Source organism: Nyctibius grandis, chromosome 4, assembly GCF_013368605.1.
Source record: "Nyctibius grandis isolate bNycGra1 chromosome 4, bNycGra1.pri, whole genome shotgun sequence".
NCBI classification, from domain to species: domain Eukaryota; kingdom Metazoa; phylum Chordata; class Aves; order Nyctibiiformes; family Nyctibiidae; genus Nyctibius; species Nyctibius grandis.
In genome coordinates, this window is record NC_090661.1 from 82,767,383 (window position 1) to 82,789,877 (window position 22,495).

The following is a 22,495-nucleotide window of genomic DNA, read 5'->3' on the forward strand; positions in this document are numbered from 1 at the left end:
TGTAGCAGGGAGCAAACCTTCATCCACTCTTCAAGCACCTGGAAGAGACGACAGAGCTCCCTCACCATGAGACACTGAAGAGCTGAGAGCAGGCAAATCCACTGGTAAAAAGGGGTATTACCAGGGTCTAGAAGTCTGAGGAAGTTTAGAAATGTAATATTTATGGTAGTCCAGAAAACATAACTCAGTTCCCAACATACCATTCCTCAAAGCAACCAACACATGACAATTGCTTCTCCACACTCAACTATACAAGTATCCTCATGTCCATGTTTCATTCATTTATTTGGACATTACTGCCCTGCATCAGTCTTCATCAGACACATTCAAATACTCCACACTCAACAGTCATGCAGTACACACACCACTCCTGAGATATGTCAGTATGATGGAGACTGTTGAACTACAATGCTGGCAGGTGGATGATGTAAACATGTCCACCCAATTTCTATTTTACTCAGCCAGAAGGAAACTGAGAGCACCAAGATCCTTACATTTTTTGTGTCCCTAGCAGGAACTGCTGCAACAAAAAGATACTGTCAGCACCACAAAGAAAAAGCCTGCATGCAGCACAAAGATTTTTACTTTCTTTGTATTTAATGTTGGTTAGGCAGGATGAGTATAGTTAATGGTGTCCTTTCACATCGACGGTGTCCCTACTGCAGGACATGGCATAGCTGTCACACAGGAACTGAGTATTGTCAGATGGGAACCAGTATTTCAATGGCTGGTGATGACTTCACATGCCAAGGCTGGTTTTGTCTTCTCACCAGGTCTGACTGCACAGGAAAGGTTACAAGATCAGCACCACACAGTGTGGCACAGTGGGTCAGAGAGCAAGGGAAAGTGGGAACACATCAATGTATTTCTCTGGGCTTATTGCTAGTAGGCCCTTTTACATTCACACACTAGATGCTGGAAATCAATCATGACTCACGTGAAACCTCATCTGCTCCACTAGTCCTAGATACAGGGCAAACAGCAATTGGGAAGTTTGGACAAGACAACCCAAGGAACTTCACAGATCTAGAAGTGATAAATAAAACCCAAAATATTCCCCCAAGAGAAAAAATAATGCACTGCACTAAATACACATGCTTCTGCCATCAGCAGAGAATACAGTGTACAAAATACCTGAAGGAGGTGCACTGTCACTGCATGCTTTCCAGGTGCCATCAGAATGAGGACAGGTTGTAAACTTTCACAATCTAGGAAGTGCTCCTATCAATTGCTCTTTAAAGCTGCTCTTCCCTAGTCACCCCTAGCTCCTCAGCAGAATCTCAAACTATCTGAAAGCCAGTTATAAGCTCATATAATGAAAGCTTCACTCTGGACTGGCATGCTCTGTGTTCAGTCCCATAGCAATGCCTGCATATTTCCTTCTGTTGACACTGACAAGAGGATGCATATTTATTCTCACACATCTTGACTTCTCCACCCTGTCCAACTCAGCTGACTGAGCACTACTAGAGATCCACTACTGACTTTATGAAGATTCTCTTTTTTATTCTTCTTAACCTCACTGGTTCACCCACTGACTGTCCATGTGATGAAGACCACCAGCCGCCATCTGTAGATGCCACAACGTAGAGCTACTGATCCATGTTCACCCTACAACCATACCACAGCAGTTAAATTCTTAGCTGAGACTGGGTAAAGAACAACTTGTTTACCATCTTTCTCAGGGGTCCAGTAGTAAAGGCACAATGTCCTTCCCTGAAATCAAGGCCATCACAAATACAGGGTGCTTTCTGAAACCCATGCCTTCAGCCACAAAACTCACCAAAAACTCTAACAAAGTAACAGGAGTTTCAGACTTCCAGTACTAGAAGATGCCTAGATACTACAGTGGTGGATACATCCCCTTCCTACACTGTCCTTCCTTCCATCATCTCCGAGCACAACTTGTTAGATGCTTCCCTGGAGATGACAGGTGATAGGGGAGCAATGGCATGCATCTGCTCCAGTCATCCCCTCTCCACTGCAAGTAAATTAATGGGCACATTCAAAATTATCCCTCAGACCTGAGTGGTTCAATACTCACCTGCAAAACGTGCTGTAGAGAAGCACTAAGCAATTTCCACAAGGTGTGGAGCATGGCTGCTACTGTCCTCAACATTTCTCCTCCTTTTCCCCAGGCAGCGTGGTCTTGGAGTTCTTAAAGAAAGGATTTTCTTGCAATAGCAAAAGATGAGTATTTTCTGCTATTAAAACCAGCTGTGTTCCTCTGAATCTCCCCGAGACAGAGACAACACATGGGAAGGTTTGGTCTAAAAGGAGACAAGAATGGAAACTGGCAGGCAACACTAAACCTCTGCAACACTTGTTGCACTGACTCACAAGTGGGTAACAAGAGAGTGAAGGGATGCTGCAGTTAAGCTCTGGCACTTCTCATCCCAGGAGGCTATGGATGCTAAAAGCTTATGCAGGTTCAAAAAGAAAGCAGATGGAAGACAAAGCTATCCAAGATCATTAAAGACAATGAACCGTCTCCGGCTCAGGGATTGTGGAGTCTACTACAGTCACAGAGACTTTTTGGATGTATCACTCCATGTTACCCTGCTTTTCTACACCTCCCTTGGCATTTGCTGCTGGCCCAATGGAAACAGGCTACTGTGCTTGTTTTGAGGCAGATCAGCCATTCTTAAGTACTAACAGAACATTTCTAAGGGATCATTTTAGCTTTAGCAAAGCTAAAATACAAAGGAACAGATTATAAAAGGCCTTTAGAAAGTATTTTCCAAGTGCTTATCCATCCCTTCAGGCTCCCAACTAACTTTAAAATTCTGTTTTGAACAGCCTTTGGTGGAAAAGGAGAATTTTTAGAGAGGGTCTTTAATAAAAAGGCAGGATGTAATCATCTCTCTGGGATGTTCCTAGAGAGAAGTCACAGGAAAACATGCAGTGTGTTGGCCATTGATGACAGGGCAAGGTATGTAAGCAGAGAAGGAATAATGTGGTTACCAGATGGGAAACTACTGAACATGCAGAGCCACAGATCAGTCTTCATGGCTGGAAAGTTTCTCCGATTCCCACCACTTATAGTTTTATTCTGACCCAGCTCAGAGAGTGACAATAACATGCTGGATCATTCCTGCCAAACCCTAAAGCACCACAAATGGTTTCAGAAATGGAGGGGGAGTTCAGAAGAGCTTGCTTTGCAGGGCCCAACTTCCAGGCAGCAAGAGGGTGAGAGAGAAAATGGGAGGCTGAAATCACCCCCGGACACATTGAGCTCGTTGAAAGCTTCCAGCAGGGGGATTTAGCCGGAGCTTAAAGCAGTTCTCTGTGACTCTTTGTCACAGGAGTGTAGGTACAAACAAACAGGAGCTGGGACAAAGGGAGTCAACACACATTTTATTAGTAAAAAGTTAATCGGCTTAAAGTGTGCAACTAAATAGGCAAAGCTTACATTAAAGTGACCCGCCAAGAAAAGATGCCATGGAAATAAAGTTATAGGAAATACAATATCGTCTCTATGTTCTTTTGTAATTCAGCATGATAAATATTCATGATTCTGGGTTAATGGGGTACCCAGCTCTCAGCCACCACAATAGTTTTTTGTTTATTCTCAAGACCATGAACTTTGGAACCATGAACCTGAATTTCAGGACTCTGCATTCATGCATGTTAGCAAAATTCGGGGCAAGGCAGGGGGATGGAGACAGCGCCAGGACCTTGGCTTGTGACAGTGTAACAGAGGTTGCTGTCAGGTTTCTGATAATGAGTAACAAGAGTCCCAGGATGCAAAGGACTTCTGGTGTATCCATCATCCTCTCTCTGCCTCACCACCACCAGCAGGAGAGAAGAGGCACCACCTGCAACACAGCCCCATCCCTCACCTCCAGTCTCTCCAGAACATGGCTCATTCCAGAGTTCCTCTCTCTGGAGGAAAACAGCATCCTCAGGCCATCCCTTGAGGAATCAGCAGCTGCCTGCATCACACAGCAGCACCACAGGGCACAGGAGAGGTCCACTCCTTACATGCGAAGGAAGACCTGCACATCCCTGAACGCAATCCCTTGAGCCTTCATGTTGACTGACAGGGCACTTTAGCATTCTGAAAACAGTCCTGCATGGAGATGTCACCAAGCTCCAGCCCTGCATTCACACCGGATAGCAAACATCCTTCCCAGAGTATATTTTAAAGAGTCCCAAGCCTCCCTAGCCAGCCCCATATCCAGCTGCTCCTTTGACAGTGGCTTCTTCTGCTGATAGCAACATTGCCAGCTTTCCCAGTTTTGCTACAAGACCTTCCAACATCTCTACTCCAACTTGTATTAACATATATAGATTACTGTTCCCCCTTTCAAGGTATGTTAGGGGTCTTTGGGGTTAATGAGGGACATGAGAAAACTTAAAAAAAAAAAACAAAACAACAGCATAGAAACTGAAAGTTCAAAGCCTTGAAAGCAATATGAGGAAAACAACTTTAAATGCTGAATCAAATGCATTTTAAGACTCTTGAGCTTGTTTCCCCACATCCTCTCACAACTAAAAGCGATGACTATGATCTGGTGAGGTCTTCAGGAGCTTCCTGGTGTATTTCATTCACCAAAGTATCCATCCTCTTTCCCTACAAAAGCTTTTCCCCCTTCTTCCATGTCATGTAGTGAACCACGAAAGCAAGCCTTCAAACAGCCTGGCACCAAATAGCCAGGCCCTGTTTTGCTGAGAGCTGGGAGCACAGCTCTCCGCTCCACATCACTGTGGATCAGTCTGCTTGGTCTGCAAACAGAGCTTGTATCCCTTCACTGATCCCTCAGGGTTTAATTGCCTATTTTAGGAAAAGTGCGGTCTAAGATTTGTAAATTAATAGGATCTGTTCTTCATGCGTCTTCCTTTAGGACAACCTAGATGACAAACCTTGCCACAGTAAACGTTATTTCTCCTTTTGGGCAGAGCTCCTCATTCTCATCAGCTGAACCTGAGCAGCAATAGGACAGGCAGTGCCAAGGACAACCGCTTCTGCGGAATATGGCTCCTGTCACAATACAAAAGTCTAAAAGAAACAACAATGCTCCCTTAGATTGTAAGTCTTTGATGCTTCAATTGCAATACTTATACAGAGGACTACCATAAAGTATTCATACATAAAGAAGAGGAATTTAGCAAGAACCATGAAAGCTGAGAAATTAATACAAAAGGTGAAAGTATACTTTTGGAAGGAAAACTATTTCTCCAACTAGTGAAACACCTGCCTTGAATCACAGAAAGGCTCTGTCTGAAAATCAAATACATTAGTAAACAGCAACAGCCTTCTCAAAACTGAGGTACCCTGCTCAGAGAGCATGTATTTAGCATTTACCTTTGTAGTATTTTATCTCTGCAATAGCTGCATTAGCATAAAGATGACTGTCTAGCAGGAGGAATACACAAATGTGCACAGGAGAAGGAGAACTCATTGGGAAGAAAACACTTTCCCCATTCCCTGTGTGGAATTTTGCACAGAATGTCCTGTTCCTCTGGAAACAGGGGACACCCCCATGCCCTCCCACCCAGCTCCAAGAAATGCCTCTTCTCCTCACATTTGCCACAGCCCACACCTGGCAGCTCCTTCCGTTTCACACCAAGCAGAGGTGTAGCTATGAAATACACAGGCACTGCAAAAGCATCAGGACCCAGCTGCTGACACCGCCCATGAGGACAGAAAGAGCAGGCACACTTGATGGTTTAAGGGTCTCCATTTCACGCATGCTTGCAAACCCCATGGCAAATGCATCACACCTCTGCCAGGAGATGACGGATTGCACAATGGGCAAAGAGAGCAAAAGCACAGAAAATGCTCTTCTCAACGTCACGGAAAAAAAAGGGGGCAGCCTGGAGGTTTTACTCCTCACATCAGCATCCCATTACTAACCATCAGTTTACCTTGACAACAAAGCTTTCCAAGAAAAGGCAGAGACTTGGGCACTCAAGCAATGGCCTTAGGAGATCCCAGCTCTCTGCCCAGGAAACAGCAAAAAACAACCCCCAGCATATCACATATCACCTCCCTGCTGAAGCATGACAAAGAAGGGAATATATGGCAGAAGAGGCCAAAGAGGGGAAAACCAGAAATCAATAGGATCTAACAGAGCATGACGGAAAATCACTTCCCCCATAAAAAGAGGTTGCTTGCCAGGTTAATGAATCTTTTCTGTTCTGTACTTAGACACCCAGGAAATGGAAGGGGTCACAGGAGCAGTGTGGGTGGGAATGCAATCCCTAGAACATGCTTTCAAGAACAATCAAAGGTTAGAGATTAAATCCAGGCAGCGGTCAACTGCACAACACATCAGCAGCTTGATACACAGGCCAGCTGCAGCTCAGAGCGTCACTGAGCAAAACACACTTCCAACACCAAGAGCACAGCAAATAACAGGCTTCTCTTCCAGGGCAAAACAGCCCAATAGACCACTCCAGCCTCCCCGAAGGGTCAGCCCCAAGAATCAGAGCATTTCTGCCTTCCCAGGTCAGCAGTGCCAGCACGGACAAAACAAAATGATCTATCGGTCTCTAACCTGAGTAACTGCAATAGAACCACAAAAAACAGACCACACCAGAAGTCATGCCATGCAAACAACTCAGAGCTCTTGGCCCAGTGGCCAGAATTTCTCAAAACTCACTTTTAGGTAAAGAGCTGTGCCTCACTCTTGTTGGGAGCACACAGGCAGCAGACGAACCCAAAGAGTCTGGACAATGGCATGGTACAAGATCTGGTGGCCACAGAAGCCTGAAACATTCAAAGCCAGGTGCATATAACTTTGAACTGCAGTTTCTTCTGACTGGAGTCCTACTGACAGGCTCCATAAAAGCGCAGACCCTTGCTGTTTTATCACTCCCTTGCCCACATATAGCTTGAGCTACTGACAATAGGCCACCCAAGGAATAGCTCTACTTAGGCCCAAGATACTCAGTAAGGGAAATGCAGGTGCATGATCTCCATCCTTTTCAAGGCCACCTAACTTGTAGGTCACTATATTAGGTTCTCCACTGCCTGCCAGAATCATTTACCAACTGCTGTTTCTCAGCACTCTTGTACTGGGCCTCTTGACTCCAGTACAACTCAAAGACCTCTGCCATGCAGCTGTCCAAGCTTCTGCTGCAGCCATTGCCCCATTTGCTACTCACTACCCAAATTCTGCAACAGAGACATGGACAATGCAGCCATAAGTCCCCTTTGTTACCAATATTTGATGCAGTCTCAGAGTAAACTCCTTGTACAGAATAGCTGTTTGAGACAGATTTCCATGTCACATCATTCGAGTCTACCTTCATGCCCAAGGAGCTACACCACAAGCTCCAAAGCAGACCTAATACTGGTATTTCTGCAAGGGGGAGTTTTGACTTTGCAAGTCCAGTGCATTTAAGTATTTCTGTATCTGGGGAATTTTAAAGCAAAACTAATGCCTTACTGAACCAATACCTTCATCACACAGCATCCTGCCAACACACACATCAGTGTGGACAGTCCTCTACTTCCACGACAGACAGATGCCCCTGGAGCAGGGACAGGCCCTTCTGTCAGGTATGGCCACTGCTAGCGGGAGGCAGAGCACAGGCTGCAAACAGACCTCTCCTCCAAACTCTGCTCTCTGAAATGAATGAACAGCCCCCAGCAGGTCTCACCTGAAATTCAGCATGCAAAATACCAACCCAAACAGCTAATTTTGCCAAAGTTCTGAGCAAATGAAAATGCTGCTGATCAGGCAATGCTATTTGCAGGCAATGCTGTCTAAGTTCCAAGTCACGCTGATGAGGAGTGGGAGACTGGCAACACTCACAGCTGTGGCATGAGAAGTGGAGAAAGGTAATTCTCAGCACCCTCCAGCACTGTATCAACCAGCTTCTAATAAGGAGACAAAGGGACTCAACCATACTCCAACACTAACTCTCAGACTCGAACTTCTGTCTTACGACACTAGTACAGTTTGCTCTGCAAACAGCTTTGGGGTTTGTGGGTGGGAAGGTTAAACAGATGCTTTTTGCTTGGATGCTGACATTTGCACGAATACAAAATGACTTGAGAGGATGCGAATTTCCATTTGGGTCTAAAGCCGAGCTGATTCATGGACCAGCAGCAGCTGCGGGTCTCTGACTATTTGCATCAGTCAAACCAGAGGGTGATTTACCAGTGGCTGGCGTTTTGCGTGGGCTTCCTTCTCAACACACAGTTAAACATTTCTCTCCATTCCAAGCTGGGCTGACACAAACTGGCCAAGAAAGAGCAATCAATCATTGAGAGTTCTTTAATCAAGGGCTTCCTTGCACATTTAAGCAGTTTCTATTGACAGGGAACCTTCCTGTTCAGGAAGTGCTAGAGTGGATCTGAACATCAAAGTACAGGCACCCTTGCAAATCAGCATTTCTGGGAGCTCAGCTACAACAAAGGAGGAAAAAAAAACCCAAAAGAAGACCTAGTAGCTGAATCAAAACAACAGCCAGTTTCTGCTCAATCATCCATCCCATCGGAGCAGCAAGAGCACATTTCAGCACCAATTGAAAGCAGTTTTGTTGCAGGTTCGTACCTGCAACACTCATGATCCAGGACAACCAGGTCGTTCAGCATCAGAGATGCCTCCTTCCTTCCAAGGTTACCCATCTCCAAAAAGAGCGTACAGACCTCCTCGTCACGTCAGTGTTCTCTCCAGTCCCAGCACCATCTCCTTGGCACAGACAGCTCTGGACTCTGATTCACAGAAGCCAGCCCCACTATTTCCCTATGGTTTCTCGAAGGAAAGGGGAGATTGGCACAGCAGCCCACCTATGACAGCAAACAGCCTGTTGCACAGAACTGGTTCATCAAGCACAACACAGCAGGTAAACACACACCACAGCACAGGGCTGCTGTTAGGTGAGCAAGGATGGAAGAATCTACAGACCACTGGGAGAAGACCATCAGTTATGCTGGGGTGGAAGAGGAGCTGGGGTACCCCACAGCCTGGGGGAGAAAGCATCACAGAACACCTGAGGCAGAAAGCAGAGAAGGATTTGAGCAATCCTCCAGGCAGTGACTGGAGAGAGCTTGAGGAAAAGGGACACGGGGGGAAACATCCAAAACGGATCTGTAGGAAACACAGAGGGAAGCAGGCAGAGAGCACAAGGGTCTCTGCAGAAAAGGTAACATGGAAAAAAAAAGGAAATGGATGTATTAGAGAAAAGAGGCTAGAAAATCCAGTGTATCAGGCACACAGCGCCTGCAATTTCCCGAGTACAAATGCATGAGCACAAACACGCTGCAGAGGGTATTTGTAGTCACACAGCTCTTCCCCAGACTGGGGCAGCAGCTGCTCACCTGGGAGACACCCACGGGGCACAGTTTTAGCAGTGAGAAAGAGGTGGCTTACCAGTAAAATGAAGCTAGCTCTTGCATTAGCCATCCAGCAAGGCGTAGGCACACTACGCAAGAGGACAGGAAGAGAATAAAAACTCCAAGCACAACTGCAAAGGTGCCTTGAACCAAAATCCTCGGCTTTGTGGACTTCTGAAGCCTGGACAACTTGCAGCACAGTTTCTAAATGCCTTTGGGGCTCTGTGACTTACTAATCTTCTGCCACAGAACACCTGAGGAATGAGCAGTCTTCATTGATCGAACCTCTGCAGGCTGTGGTCAAGGGCATACACCTGTGAACTGCACCCAGACTGCAAAGTTCAATAAAAGCTCTACAAGGTCTTTGTAGAGAAGTATCCAAGAAGTATCCATGACAACCCCCAGCACCTCCTTCCCACCCTACCAGCCTTCTTTAAGGCAAAAAAAAAAAAATCCCCCTGTCCTAAATTTGCCCATCCCTTGCCCTATCCATTGCTAAATCCCAAGGTGTAGGTATAGCACTGAGTGTTACATCTCATGCAGGACAAGCAGATCTAACACACCCCAAGAAGCATCAGAGATCAAGCATGCTTTTGTCAGATCCCAAGTAGACAGCTAAACACTGGAAGGACTTCAGACACAGATCTCAAGTGCTCTTTTCCCAGTGATCATAAGTTTTGCTCTCAAATGCCCCAGGCCAATAGCTTTTCCACCTGGGAATCTCAGCTGCAAGAAAATGGTCAGTAGTCATTTTTCTTTAAGCCACAGCCATTAGCTTGTGCTTGGCTAGGATTATAATAAAAGCTACCTTAAACCTTCCCTTTGAGGAGGAAGCTTCTGCTGCAGCTCTACCTCACTGCACAATACAGCCTCCCAACAGCAAATGGCTGCATCGCTGAATGCGTATAAAGACAGCGTCTCCAGTAGTCCTCACCTACCTGTTTTCCGTTTTGTAACTGCTGTCACCTCCCTAAAGCAGGTAAATTAAAAGACTGAATAGTCTGTTCTCTCATTCTTTTCCAGACCACCCAAAAAGACTCAGTCAGCTTCCTCCTCAAGCATTTAACCCTTCCTGCAGCCTACCAGGGAAAAAAATGTAAGGGGAATGACTGCTGGTGAGAGCTTTCTCCTTCCTCTATAAATGTTTGCAACAGCATCGAGGAATCTACAGACTGGATTCTGTCCCAGACTCTTCCTTCAAACCACACATGTAAGCATTGGTGGCAAAGAAAGGACGAAGGACACTTTCTTTTCTTGAAGGCCACATGGCTTCTAATGTCAGGACTGCCAGCACCATACTGACTGCCCTTGGGTAAGCTGTTGGCTCCCACCACCATCTTCTACAACTCAGAGCCCCACACCAGAGGCACTGGTACCTTCACCACAGCTGCACTGCAGCTCACTTAGACTTTCCACGACAGCTCAGAGGCTTCAAAGCTTTATGGAAAATCTGTAAGATGCAAATAAGATTCCTCCACAGGAATCTGTGATTCCCAAGCAAAGGGCAGGTTGGCACTCCTACCATTGCCAAACCAAACAGGACAATTTGTGAGATTGCAGGAAGGCCATCATCAAGAGCTGAGTGTGCTGGATCCACAGTGTGACCTGCAAAGAGCTTTCAAGTTGCCCTGCTAACATGATAGATCTGCACTTCCAACAGGGAAAACAGCATCTGCATCCCACTCAAAACCCGAGCAATATTCAAGCGACCCGGACTTCATAGATCCTCTCTCCCCTTTCTCATTTGATTACCCCCTCAAGGCTTTCAGTTCCTAACAGCAAATTCCTCAGCTGCCCACAGAAACATCTGCACACGACTTCAGATGTTTGCTCCACAACCCAAACGAAATTCGCTGCCTCCAGAACAAAAGGCGCTGTGCCTATACAGAGGGAGAGCTAGGAGGAACAGAACGACAGCAAAGCACAATTTACATCTCTCTGTGAGACCTTCTCTTGGGACAGCACTCAGACCGTGAGACCTCTGGCATGGGGTATTTAGAAGCTGGTGGATCAAATCGGCAGGTGGAGCAGGAACAGGGATGCACAGTGGTGCCCTGCGACTGGGCAAGCAGCAGCCACACTTGAAGGAGCAATGGTTTGGCAGGAAAAGCTGCACTATCATTGCCAAACTGCTTCTCTAACAACTTTTATAGTGATAAAGAAATAGGAGAGATGGGACTACTGCTCAGTTCCCTAACGGTGCCCCCTCACACCTCTTGCCTCAGTTCTTCCCCTTCTGAGCTCACATCCCGAGCACTCCACCAAATCCATAGGGACTAACTCACTTTCCAGGCGCTATCTCCCTGCTAGAGCCCTGCTCCTGTTTCGCAGCCTCCCCATGCCAGGGTCTGCCTGCTCAGGAGCACTGCGAGCAGCGGCCCAGAGCAAAAGGCATCTCTCCGACCAAAGTCTCACGGAAAGAAGGTGAACTTGCTTACAAGGCTCGTTTGTACCTACATGATGTACCTACCCTCCTCAGTCTGGCTCTCCTCAGCAACGCTAACCCTCCTGAAGGGTACCCAAGACACACAGGCAGCAGGAGCCCCAGACCTTTTTTGGCCTCTGCCCCAGGAGCACATGGCTTAGGCAGGCAGATCTCCCTGTCTCCTAAAGCAAACACCTGCACAGAGAAACACTGCACCGCCTGTCTGGCTGGGGAGTCAAGACTTGCAGGTTGGCACGTGTTCGGACTCGGTCAGCCTACAGACAGGACATGTCACACAAGAATAAACTGCCTAGCCAGAGCAGACAGAAACAGGGGACTCCAACACAGGACACCCTCAATGGACCCCACCCTGGATGATGAGCTACCGAGGGAAATGCCAGGGAAGAAACACTGTACCTCCAGCTCACAAAGGGCAGAAGGCACCATACTAGGAGCCAAAGCACCCAGGAACCAAGATGCTGAGACCAAACTGCAGCTTTTTCTCCTCACCTGCTGATTTGGCAAGTGGAGAAGAGCCTCATCACAGGCTTGCCACTGGAGGGAAGGGGTCATCGAGCCTGTAAACATCCAGGGGACAAGTTATTCGATGACCATCTCTCCTTCCTATTTACATCTCCCACCTCTCCTTGCTGACGTAAATTGGACTACACCACCTCCAGAGGTCACTTTGAACCTCAGAGATTCTGCTCTTCACCTGAAATTAAAGTTCATATAAGCTTGCACCAAAATAACTACTAGAACAAATTACAGCCTATTTAATCCCTCTGGTTCCAGTTTGTCTGAGGAGTCCCGGAAGGATGCACTTGTTTTGTTCATCAGGCATCCATAGATCCCCCTGCTGCCTGTCCGTCAGGCAGCCTCGCTGAGACCTGCACCCTGGGCTGGGTATCCACAGCTGGACCCTCTGAGTAGCGGATCTATCCAAAGCACGTCAGGCTTACAACATTTTTTCATCTGTAACGGAGCAGATCTGGGCAAGAAGCTTTGTACCATTCCCTTTGAAAAGCTCCATTGACCTGCCCCCCTCCCTGCAGCAGAGTCAGCACTGTCACCTCCCCTGGCAACTCAAACCAACAGTGCAGCCCTGCCTCAACTGCCCCTTTATCAGCCACTCAGGCATTTTCCCCTCTCTTTCTACCCTATCAAAAAGGCAGGAAAGCAGCCACAGATAAGGAAAAGGAAATCCTGGATGGCTGGAATTAAGAGGTTGAGCAGCAGTGGAGTTACGGCCCACCAGCTAAGCCCTGGTAACTGGGCACGTGTTTATACCAGTAGCTCAGTAGTTGCAGTGATTTAGGAGGTTACTGTCCTGTGCTGTCCATCCTGCCTTGCTGCTGGGGATTATTACACCCTTAGCTAATGCAACAGAGAGGAACGTGTGCCACGCTTTTCACTCCCAGTCTAGCAGAGCAACCATCGACAGTCTGAACTCAACCTCAGGGCAGGAGCTGCAGGGGTGAGGAACCGGCAAGCTTTCACTTCGTAACCTGCCAGATCTAAATCCATCACAGCCTCTGGGTCACAGCCATTAGCCTGCAGCAAAAAAGAAGTAAAGCATTATAATTTTAACAGCTTTGGAAAACATGTAAGTGGAGCAGCAGTTTGTCTTTGCAATGGGGTAAGAGCCTGCATCCAATCTGCAACCACAAGACCGTGCACAGGAGCCTGTGCCTACAGCAGCAATGGGAACATCACCACAGGTCTCACAGTGCCAGCTCTGTTTCCACAGATCATCCAAAACTTTCCCTCGCAAAACATACTGGGCACCTGAGCTTTTCACAGCAGGTCTGCAATCATTGCCTGCTTGCCAGTCACGCTTCTAGACAAATACTGGCACTGTCCCATCAGCGGAGAAGCTCAGGCCCAAGGAAGTTAAGAAGACTTGTCACTGCTATAGCACCTCAGGAAGAAAGCGCGATAGACTTCCTACATAGGCATTAGACAACAGCTCTGACATAGCCCACCTTGGAGGGGCAAGTCCATTAGAGGTGTCTTCACCTCGTCTCACTTACAGAAAGGGACCTCTTCACTCATTAATCTTGGCTGAACTAACCCTTTGGGATGGCGTTTGCAGCAGTGAGCATCTGCCTCGCTCTGTGATGGTATAGTATTAGAAGAGGAAGAAGGCAGCGAATGCAAGGCAGGGGGAGGAGGAGAGGTAGGGTCTAACACGGAGTCCATGTGGTACAAGTCCTGCCTGCTTTGTTTTGGAGCTGACTTTAAAAACTGGAGCCATTCAGCGCACAGAGATAGGTACAGGGCATGTAAGGAGTGTCTTGTTCCCTAAGTGCTCTGCAGTTCAGGTTGATACAGCCCACATGGTGAGAAACTGGATCAGAGAGCCAGGAAGCACAGCCAGTGAGGACAGACTGAAAGAGCCGGAGTCTCTTTCTTCTACAGAAAAGACGACTGAAACTTGAGAAAGCCGGTAACAGTGCTCAGCGGTGAAAAGGGCTGCAGCAAAGCAGAAGGCACCATGCTGTCCTCCACACCTGCGCAGACTGGGTGAGAAAGGCAGACTTAAACTGCAGTACTGGAGCCTCAGGTCAGACAACAGGAAAGCCAAAGCAATGCTGGGCTAAGCTGCCTGGCAGCCTCCACCCCAGACAGATGTGTGCCAGCACTATCAGAAACACCAGCCTGGTCTGAGGCTCCAGAAAAGGACTGTGTGACCTCCAGAGGCCTTGTTCACTCCTTCCTTGCTATCGGAAAGAAGACATTGGAAAAGTATTAGAGGTAAACACCAAGAAGTCAGAATATAAAGATCATTTCTGCAATTGATCCTGACCAAATTGAATTGACAGGAATAACACACATAAGGTTTTTCTGCCCACCAGGAGAGGAGGTGGGGATGCACAACGAAGGGAGGCTGCCGTTGGCAGTCCAGGCCCTTCTCTGTGTATGTGCAGAAGTGAGAGGTGGAGAGCCTGGAAGACGGGGGAACTGCAAGAGAAAGAAAGGGTCTTACAGCAAAGGCAGGTAAATGGCAGGTTGGGGAAATAACCTTTTTTTTCTTTTCTGCCAGAGGTTCCCTGTCTGATGTCGGTAAGTCAATTAAAGTAAATGTTCTCTGTGTGGCTCTTAAAGGAGCACTCCTCATCATCTGCGTACTTGACCTGACAGTAATACCCAATGGTCCCAAGTGTAAGCGAGGCACAGCGCAGATGATGCCATAATTTTGAGGAGAAAGCAAGGATAATACATTTTCAGAAGGGAAGGCCAAAGCACTGTACCTGCAGCTCTCCAGGTCTGAACCATTGCCCTATCTATCACTGACAACTAGTTTCACTGAAAAGAGAGACTAATTCATTACCATTTAGAAGCAGACACAAATACAGTAAAGCATGTTTGGGTGGGCTGCGTCCCATATTAATTAAAAAGAATTTAAAAAATGCCACCAAACCATATATCAAATCACAAACAACTTAATGACCAAGGGAATGTTTTGCGCAAGAAATAAGTCTGTGGAGAGAAGAGAACTGAGTTCAATTTTGGAAGAAAATCCACCACTCACAACACAGCCTGCATACAAGGCTAGTTAAACAACTTGCTATATAAGGCAGAGAGGCTCTGATAGACATTGCCTTGACAGAGCTCGTCTATGTGAGCAGATACGGCTACAAGTCCCCTAACAGCAGTAAGGAAAGAGCTGATAACAAGGGAAGCTATCACCGGGGTACACTGGGGAACAGCTAGGAGAGCACTAGGGGTGGGGGCAAAGCCCCAACTCGAAAAGACGGCCAAGAACACCACACACAAAGAAACTCCTTCCTTTTTTCGATTCCTACAGTATTAAGAAAATAGGACTTCACAAAGTTACCTGTAAATGGAACAGGACTAACAAGTTATCGATTGGCAATTCCCCAGCAGAGAAGCAATTCACAAGACCACAACATTTGCTGACAGCTGGAAGCAAAAGGAGTAACAGTCACATCAAGAGTACCACAAGGTTTTCCAAAGAGAAAACCTGGGTTCATATTCCCTTTGAATTAAGATATTCGGGATAATAGAAGCTCTTGGAGAAATCACATGGGTAAAAAGGGTTACAACGACCTCAGGAACAACTGAGTACAGTCTAACACGGGAACGAAAAACTGAAAAAGGGATGGAGGGAGCAGCTGGAGGCTTCCTGGGTAGGATGCGGTAACTTGCACACAAGCAACTAGAAAGTATCTGGATACAGCGGGAGGCTCGGTTGGTGCCCGGGGCTGGTCGCACCGGCCCCCTGCCCGCCAGGGAGCCCCGGCACCAGCCCGTCCGGCCACAGGCAGCCTGCAGAGCGCCGGCGTGCGCCTGCCTCCCCGGGGCACGCACCGCAACTGCGGCCCGGACAGACCCCGGGACAAGTTGAAACAGCTGCCAACAGGCTGCAAAAATGCACAGAAAAAGCTTATATGGGAGGGGAAAAAAAACCCCAAACAACCCAATACCAAAATGCGAAGCACCGCTGGGCACGTCCGTGGCTTTGCAGAGGAGATCTCGCGTGGGAGAGGCGGAGAGCAGGTGGGGGAGCCAAGAGATGGGGGGAGCGGGGGATAATTTAAAAAAAAAAAAAACCAAACCAGGAGTAGCCTCCGACCTGCAGGTACCGGGGGCAGCGGGGGCGCAGGCTTTGGGGAGCAACCAGAAACCTCCCGCACCGGCGGGACCTCGCCGGGTGCCCGCTGGGGTTTGGGAGGGCAGCGGGATGCCGAAGCGGCTCCCGGCCGGGCGAGCTCCCGCCGCGGCCAGGTAAACCCGGGGGACCGAGGAGCGCTTCGCAAGGACACCTGTCCTCCACCGCCGTGTTTGCAAACTTCTCCCGGAGTTGCATCCCGCCCGCTCCCCTACCAGCTTTGCAAGGGTCTCGGTACTCCATCAGCTCCTCCACCGGCTCCGGTTCCCCCACCGTTAAAGCAGCTTCCCGTCCGCCCATCCCCGCGGTGGGCAGAAGTAACAGCATTAACAGCAAACGACGGAGCGGGACGGCCCCGCGGCCCATAGCGGCGGCGAAGGCGGCACGGCTGCCCGGGCTGCGGGCACTGCGCGGCGACAGAAGCCCCGCCGCCGCCACCGCCGCGGGAGGCGGGGGGCACCGCCGCTGTCACTCAAGGCACGCCAGCCAATCGCGTCTGCGCCCGCGCTTCTGCCCCGCCCCCGACGGACCCCCGCAGCCCCGCCCGGACCGGGGCGCGCAGGACCCGCGTCCCGGTCCGGGCGGGGCTGCGGGGGTCCGTCGGGGGCGGGGAACCCCCTCCCTGTCCCGGTTGCCACATTTGGGCTGCAAAAGCACAAATTACAATAATAAAATAAATAAAAATAATAAAATGTACTCATATTATCGTCATTATTATTATTATTTTCCCTCGAAACAATCGTCAGTTCAGGGGCAGCTCGAAGAGAAATAGCTCATTCGCTGCCGGGAGAAACAACACTTCGCACGGCAGCCTTAAAATCCGTGAGTAAGAGGAGTCGCAAGACCACAGAGGGAGAAAGATGGGGCAACAGCCCCCCAAACTAAAGAATGGGAGAAATTAAGACAGACAGGACAAAACATCAGGATGTCCATCTATCCCACTCACCTGCTTTTTAAGTGCATTACAGCAGCTTTCAGGGGCAACTGGGCTGGTTTACTGGAAATGTGGGCTTTGGGACCATCCCTATACAGCACGGCCTGGGAAATCAGGCAGACGGATCACGTGTGAGATGCTCAGCTGCATCAAAATCTACACCCTGGTATCTGAGCTGGTGGACCCCAGCTGCCCAAGGTTGTACGGTATCTCAGACACCTTTAACAGCAGAGCATGGGGCAACACACTGGAAAGCATCATACTTCAGGGCTGCTGGCTTGTGACGGAGGTAGTCCGCACAGGTGGGCTGTCTCTGCTATTTACACAGTGACTCTGTAAGGAAGGGGCAGATGCCCAAAGCCCAGCCACCTCACTGGATGCTGAAGAGTCTTAAGAGTCGTCTCACAAGGGCCAGCCACATGCTTCCATATGAATTCAACACTGCATAGGCAGCAGCTGCTCGAACAAGAACAGTCGGAGGCTGCAGCAATAGTTACAGGTCGCTCACCTATCTTCATGCCGCTCAGCAACCGCGGCATTAGGCAAAGACAGCACAGATGCTACACCAGTGAGCAGAGGAGAGCTGACAAGTGTACAAGCTCAGTGGGGGGTTCTTGGGGTGAACGTGCACACCGCCATCTCCCTGTGCCGTACCTTTTTGCTCCTTCAACTGCGTACTTCCAAGCTCCCGCAGCAGGACCTTCGAGCAGTGTTTCCCATTACAGCACTGGCTCCAAACCCTCCCTTCACTCAGACACATGATGGCTTGCCATCAGCTATCCATAAATTTGTCACTTCTCTTCTAGTCTACAGCAATGAATGATACCTGAGCATAAAAAGGCACAACATGATTCAGGCATCTCCTCAGCAGCAATGCAGGCTACTGCAAACCATTTAATATTGGCTTCCCAGAAAAGATAAAGTCAGGAAATTAATATCCTCTCCAAACCTTCACAGAGGCCAAAAAAAAGCTGCATCAAACCCTGGCATGAAGACCATGGTCAAAAGCTCTGCTGATCGAACACACTAGAGTTTTCTACAACTGGTGAAAGCCCATTGGGTAAAGACAAAGAGCTGGCTGGGAAGCGTGGAGGCGGCTCCCTCCTGCAGGAAGGGGAGGCTGGCACGAGTTACCCACTTTCCATCCTGAGCATCAGGTTCTCCACCTATCTTCTGTAACACACAGCACTGAGGAGGCAGCCTGCATAGCTACCCAGGGGGGGGAGGTCAAGAAAGATAAAAACCAGATGTCATGTAAACAACTACCAGCAAGGTACAAGACATTACAGTAAGGGCACTCTAAAAATCTTTATAGCATGAGACATTTTTGTGCCCCTGACAGACGTGATCCTACCCTCTGCACAAGAAACACCCCAAGGAAAACTTCTAACACCAATGGTTTTCTGTCTAATCTGCATTTTCTGGGGGCTATAATCAAGGTGATGGCAGCCAGGTATCCACCAACACCTCAGAGTCTTTCTCGTTGTCTTTTGAACTGTGATGTCAGATGGAGCAAGCTGGCCATTTATTTCTGTGGCCGGAACAAACGCAGCAGCTGGTCCATGCTAATGCCCAAGACCTGTATTCAGCCTTTAACATCAGTGATTCTGGCAAGAGCTGAGCAGAAGACACATCGTGTTTCCTCCACTTTGTGCTCCCAAGCAGGTCTCAGAGGATCAGAGGAGAAACCTGAAGGACAGGGATCAAGAGGTGGGGGAGTCTGGGTCACCCATGAGGGAAAGTCCCAGGCTACTCCAGGGGCCATCCCTCACAAGGTAGGAAGAGAAAACATGCATGGGAAAGGTCTCAGATTTTCCTTGGAAGAGTGAAATGCCCTTTTGCTGTACCAAACTTGTCAAAATGAGTCAAAAACAGGAATAAAAAGAACACATTTCAATGGACGAGTCAAGGTTGTGACTAGAACTTACTGCTGATGCTGGATAGCAGAACAGCTGCCTGGTCATTTGCTTTCCCTGAGGATGATCATTCCAAACTCTCCACCCTTCACTCCTCACTGATGGTCACCAAACTGGGGCTGTAACACCAAATCCACCTGTTGAGATCAAGCCTGGAGAATATGGGCACTTTGAACAGGAGTCCTAAATGAGTACCAAACTTGTGAAGATTTGAAATGCAGCTGACTCATCCATTGATGAGTGTCCTGAACAGAAACAATGAAAGGAATGGTAATTTTGGAAACCAGTCTAGGACTCGAGGCCTCATGGCTTGAACGCTTGCAAGGGTAGGTCAACAGCTTCCCTGATCAGCATCATGGATTAGCAGAGCAAGTACTGCCCTTGTCAGCAGTGTGGAGATCTGGCCTGTCACCCACTAAGAACAAAGTCTTTTGACCACATGGAAACTGTTTGTTAACCTGCTCCAGGATGGCAACCTATGCTGGGGAGCCCAACCTCTTTTGCATACAGAAGCTCTGTTATAGACATGGATGGACATACAAGAGGACATCCTACATCTCTGAAGGAGGAAGAGGAAGGGAGCAAAATAAAACATGGATCTTTAATTGTGCAGTCAGAACAAGCCCGTGAGGGAGTTCAGAGGAGTCTATTACTATTATCCACCCACAAACTAGAGAGTTGCCCCGCTACGGCAGGCTCTGGAAGTCCCTAACATGAGACCTGCTCGACCCTTCTAGAAATGGCTCTCAGTAACAATCATGGCAGCCAAAGCAGTGCACACAGAGTAATGACTGCTAATTGGTGTTTAGAAGATCAGTTCATGTCATCTTGATTGGCAGGTGCCACATCAGTGCAAATAAGGAACATAAAAAGCCCTGTGAAAGCATCTTTTTCATCTGAGTTGGTGAAACAGTCAGTGAAGTTTCACACCAGTAGTGCAACTCGTGACACCAACAGTTAACTATCTGAAAACAAAACAATCTATATCCATCACTGTCACAGGCATCCTTTTCCTTTGCAGAATCTTCTCCTGCCTAACACATGCAAACGAAATCCACCGTCTTTTCAAGCCTTGCCGAGCAAGAATGCACACAGCTCTTTCTGCACAGCATCCATGAGCAAAGCTATGTGGGAGCTACTTAGCGCTGATGGAATATCCCTGCACACAACATGTCCCGAGGCCAAAACACACACACACATTTGTTAGTTCTTCCACAAGACTGCTTCTTCCCTCTTGCCGACACTTGGGTCTATCAAATCTTCTAACAAAATGACCGAGGCACTGCTCCCTTGGAGCCTGTCCTACTGCTGATTCCTCAGCTGTCTCCCAGTTTACAAGCAGGGATTTCCTTTCCTAGTCTTAGTTCCCCAAACACACTATGATATTTCTTCCTCCATGTGCATCACCACTACAAGGGCAGATGGAGCCCTGGAGAGCTGAAGCACATCCCTCTGAACCCAGAGCATTCTCTTTCCTCTTCCCTCTGCATTTCCAGAACCCTCACTTCTGCTTAGACTTATTTCATTGCTTACTTTTTGTTAGGAAACAACCCCTGCTTCAGGTGTAGCACGATGTGCCACGTATCACTTCCTACAGGCACCACTGGGCGCTCTGCAGAGCCATCACCCTCCCTCTGCTTCATGACACTCTATCAAAGGCTCATTTACTCTGGTAGTACTATTACAGGCTTCCCACCCTGATGAAGCCTGTTCACTTTCCCCATCTCCTCTTGTCCATTTTCTCCATCTGTTTTTATCTAGCAGTCTATTGCTCTTTACTCCCCTTATCACTCCTAGAGCTGACCCTCTTAGGACATCCCTTCTTCACCAGCTTCACCACTGTCATTGACAAATCCAGGTGATAAAATGCATATTGACCCCTGCTCTCTTTTCCCTCCATCTCCCATTTTACTATGTCCTGCAGTAGATTGGGGCTGGGTCGTTCTTTTTTAATCAAGTTTTTGCATCAATCAAGTTATTGCATTGCCACCCAGGAAATACCTCTTGTAAGCTTAAATGATTCACTACCCAAAAGGAATCTTTAAAGGTGCTGACACGTATGTGCTTAAATGTGTTCCAGGGGTTCTGAAATCTGCCTGCACAGAGAGCTCACTGCAGTCACAGGTACATTCACCCGTGTATTAACAACTTAACACACATTTAACAACGTCGCCCTGTTATACACAAGCAGTGACACCTCGGGAACCTGGGAGTAAGTAACCCATGGTCGGAAAACTCCTTTTTGTTCACCAAAGCAGCAGCAGACAAGTCATCCCATCTAAAAAAGCACCAAACATTTTTCCCGTTATTACTGCAATCCTTGAACTGTTCGAGGGAAAACAAGCTACTTCTGGGGTATTTCTGAGCTGTAGCCAGAGACAAGCTGTGGGAGGCAGGGAGAGAAAGTTGTCTTATCTGGAAGTGCGAATTTTGGCTTGACCACTGGTTCCCAAACTGAGGCACGTCAAACTGATGTTTCATTACTTCACTTAAAATCCATTTTCAGGGTTCATATAGGAGTCAGTTGTGCTTGGAAAGCATTGAGCAAAGCTGGTGGTTTTGGTGATCTCTGATGCAAGGTTAAGCAGGAGGGCATGGGAACAGCTCTGGAAAAGCATCTGTCAGTTCAAAATTCTGAAAGGTGAATCCACCGGTCTTTCCAAAGTACTTTTTATCATAGGAAAAAAATCAGTCTTAAATATTTTTTTTCTCTTTTCCCAAAGGGATGAATTGGGGAAAGTAAAAACATTTCTCCAAGTCTCTGCTATGAGATGAAGATGGGGTAAGTTGCATTTACCTGTTGACCCACAGGCATCCTTTACAGAGGCTGGCAGCATAAACTCAGGGTACATACCCTGAGTTTAGGCTGTTCCACAGCAGTGGGTAGAATTGAATGAATGTCAAAAAAGCGGAGATGCTGCTTCATGGGGAACTGCCTTAGAGAAGTTTCCCAGTTACGGTTTCTGCACAGAATTTCTGTAGATAGATTTATCCGCAACAACATCTTCATCCAAATCACACACCTGGCTATGGCACAGAACATGCAGGTATTTCCTCTCGTTAAGGCAAGCAATACTTTCAATTACGTTCATCTTACATGTCCCTCTCGAGATTGCTAAAACCAGGAATAGTGATTTCCTTTTTTGTTATTTATTTCACTATACATATAATAAAAAAAGTGGTACATTTCATATTCAAAGGTGCGTGTTTGATCACTTTCTGGTAGTGAGATAAACAGGAAAAAATATTTCTCAACAAAAATCAACTTTCAGCTAAGCAATGCAAATTACTA

The 22,495-nt window shown here is 47.8% G+C and overlaps 1 protein-coding gene across 1 annotated transcript in view; it reads right to left on the reverse strand.

Moving 5' to 3' along the window:
* TLL2 (tolloid like 2) overlaps positions 1 to 16,719 on the reverse strand; it is a 96,241-nt gene extending 79,522 nt beyond the window's left edge. Inside the window, exon 1 of the mRNA XM_068398272.1 lies at positions 16,569 to 16,719. Within this exon, the coding sequence (XP_068254373.1) occupies positions 16,569 to 16,719 (151 nt within the window). The remainder of the gene's footprint in view (positions 1 to 16,568) is intronic.
* Between the last annotated feature and the right edge of the window lie 5,776 nt (positions 16,720 to 22,495).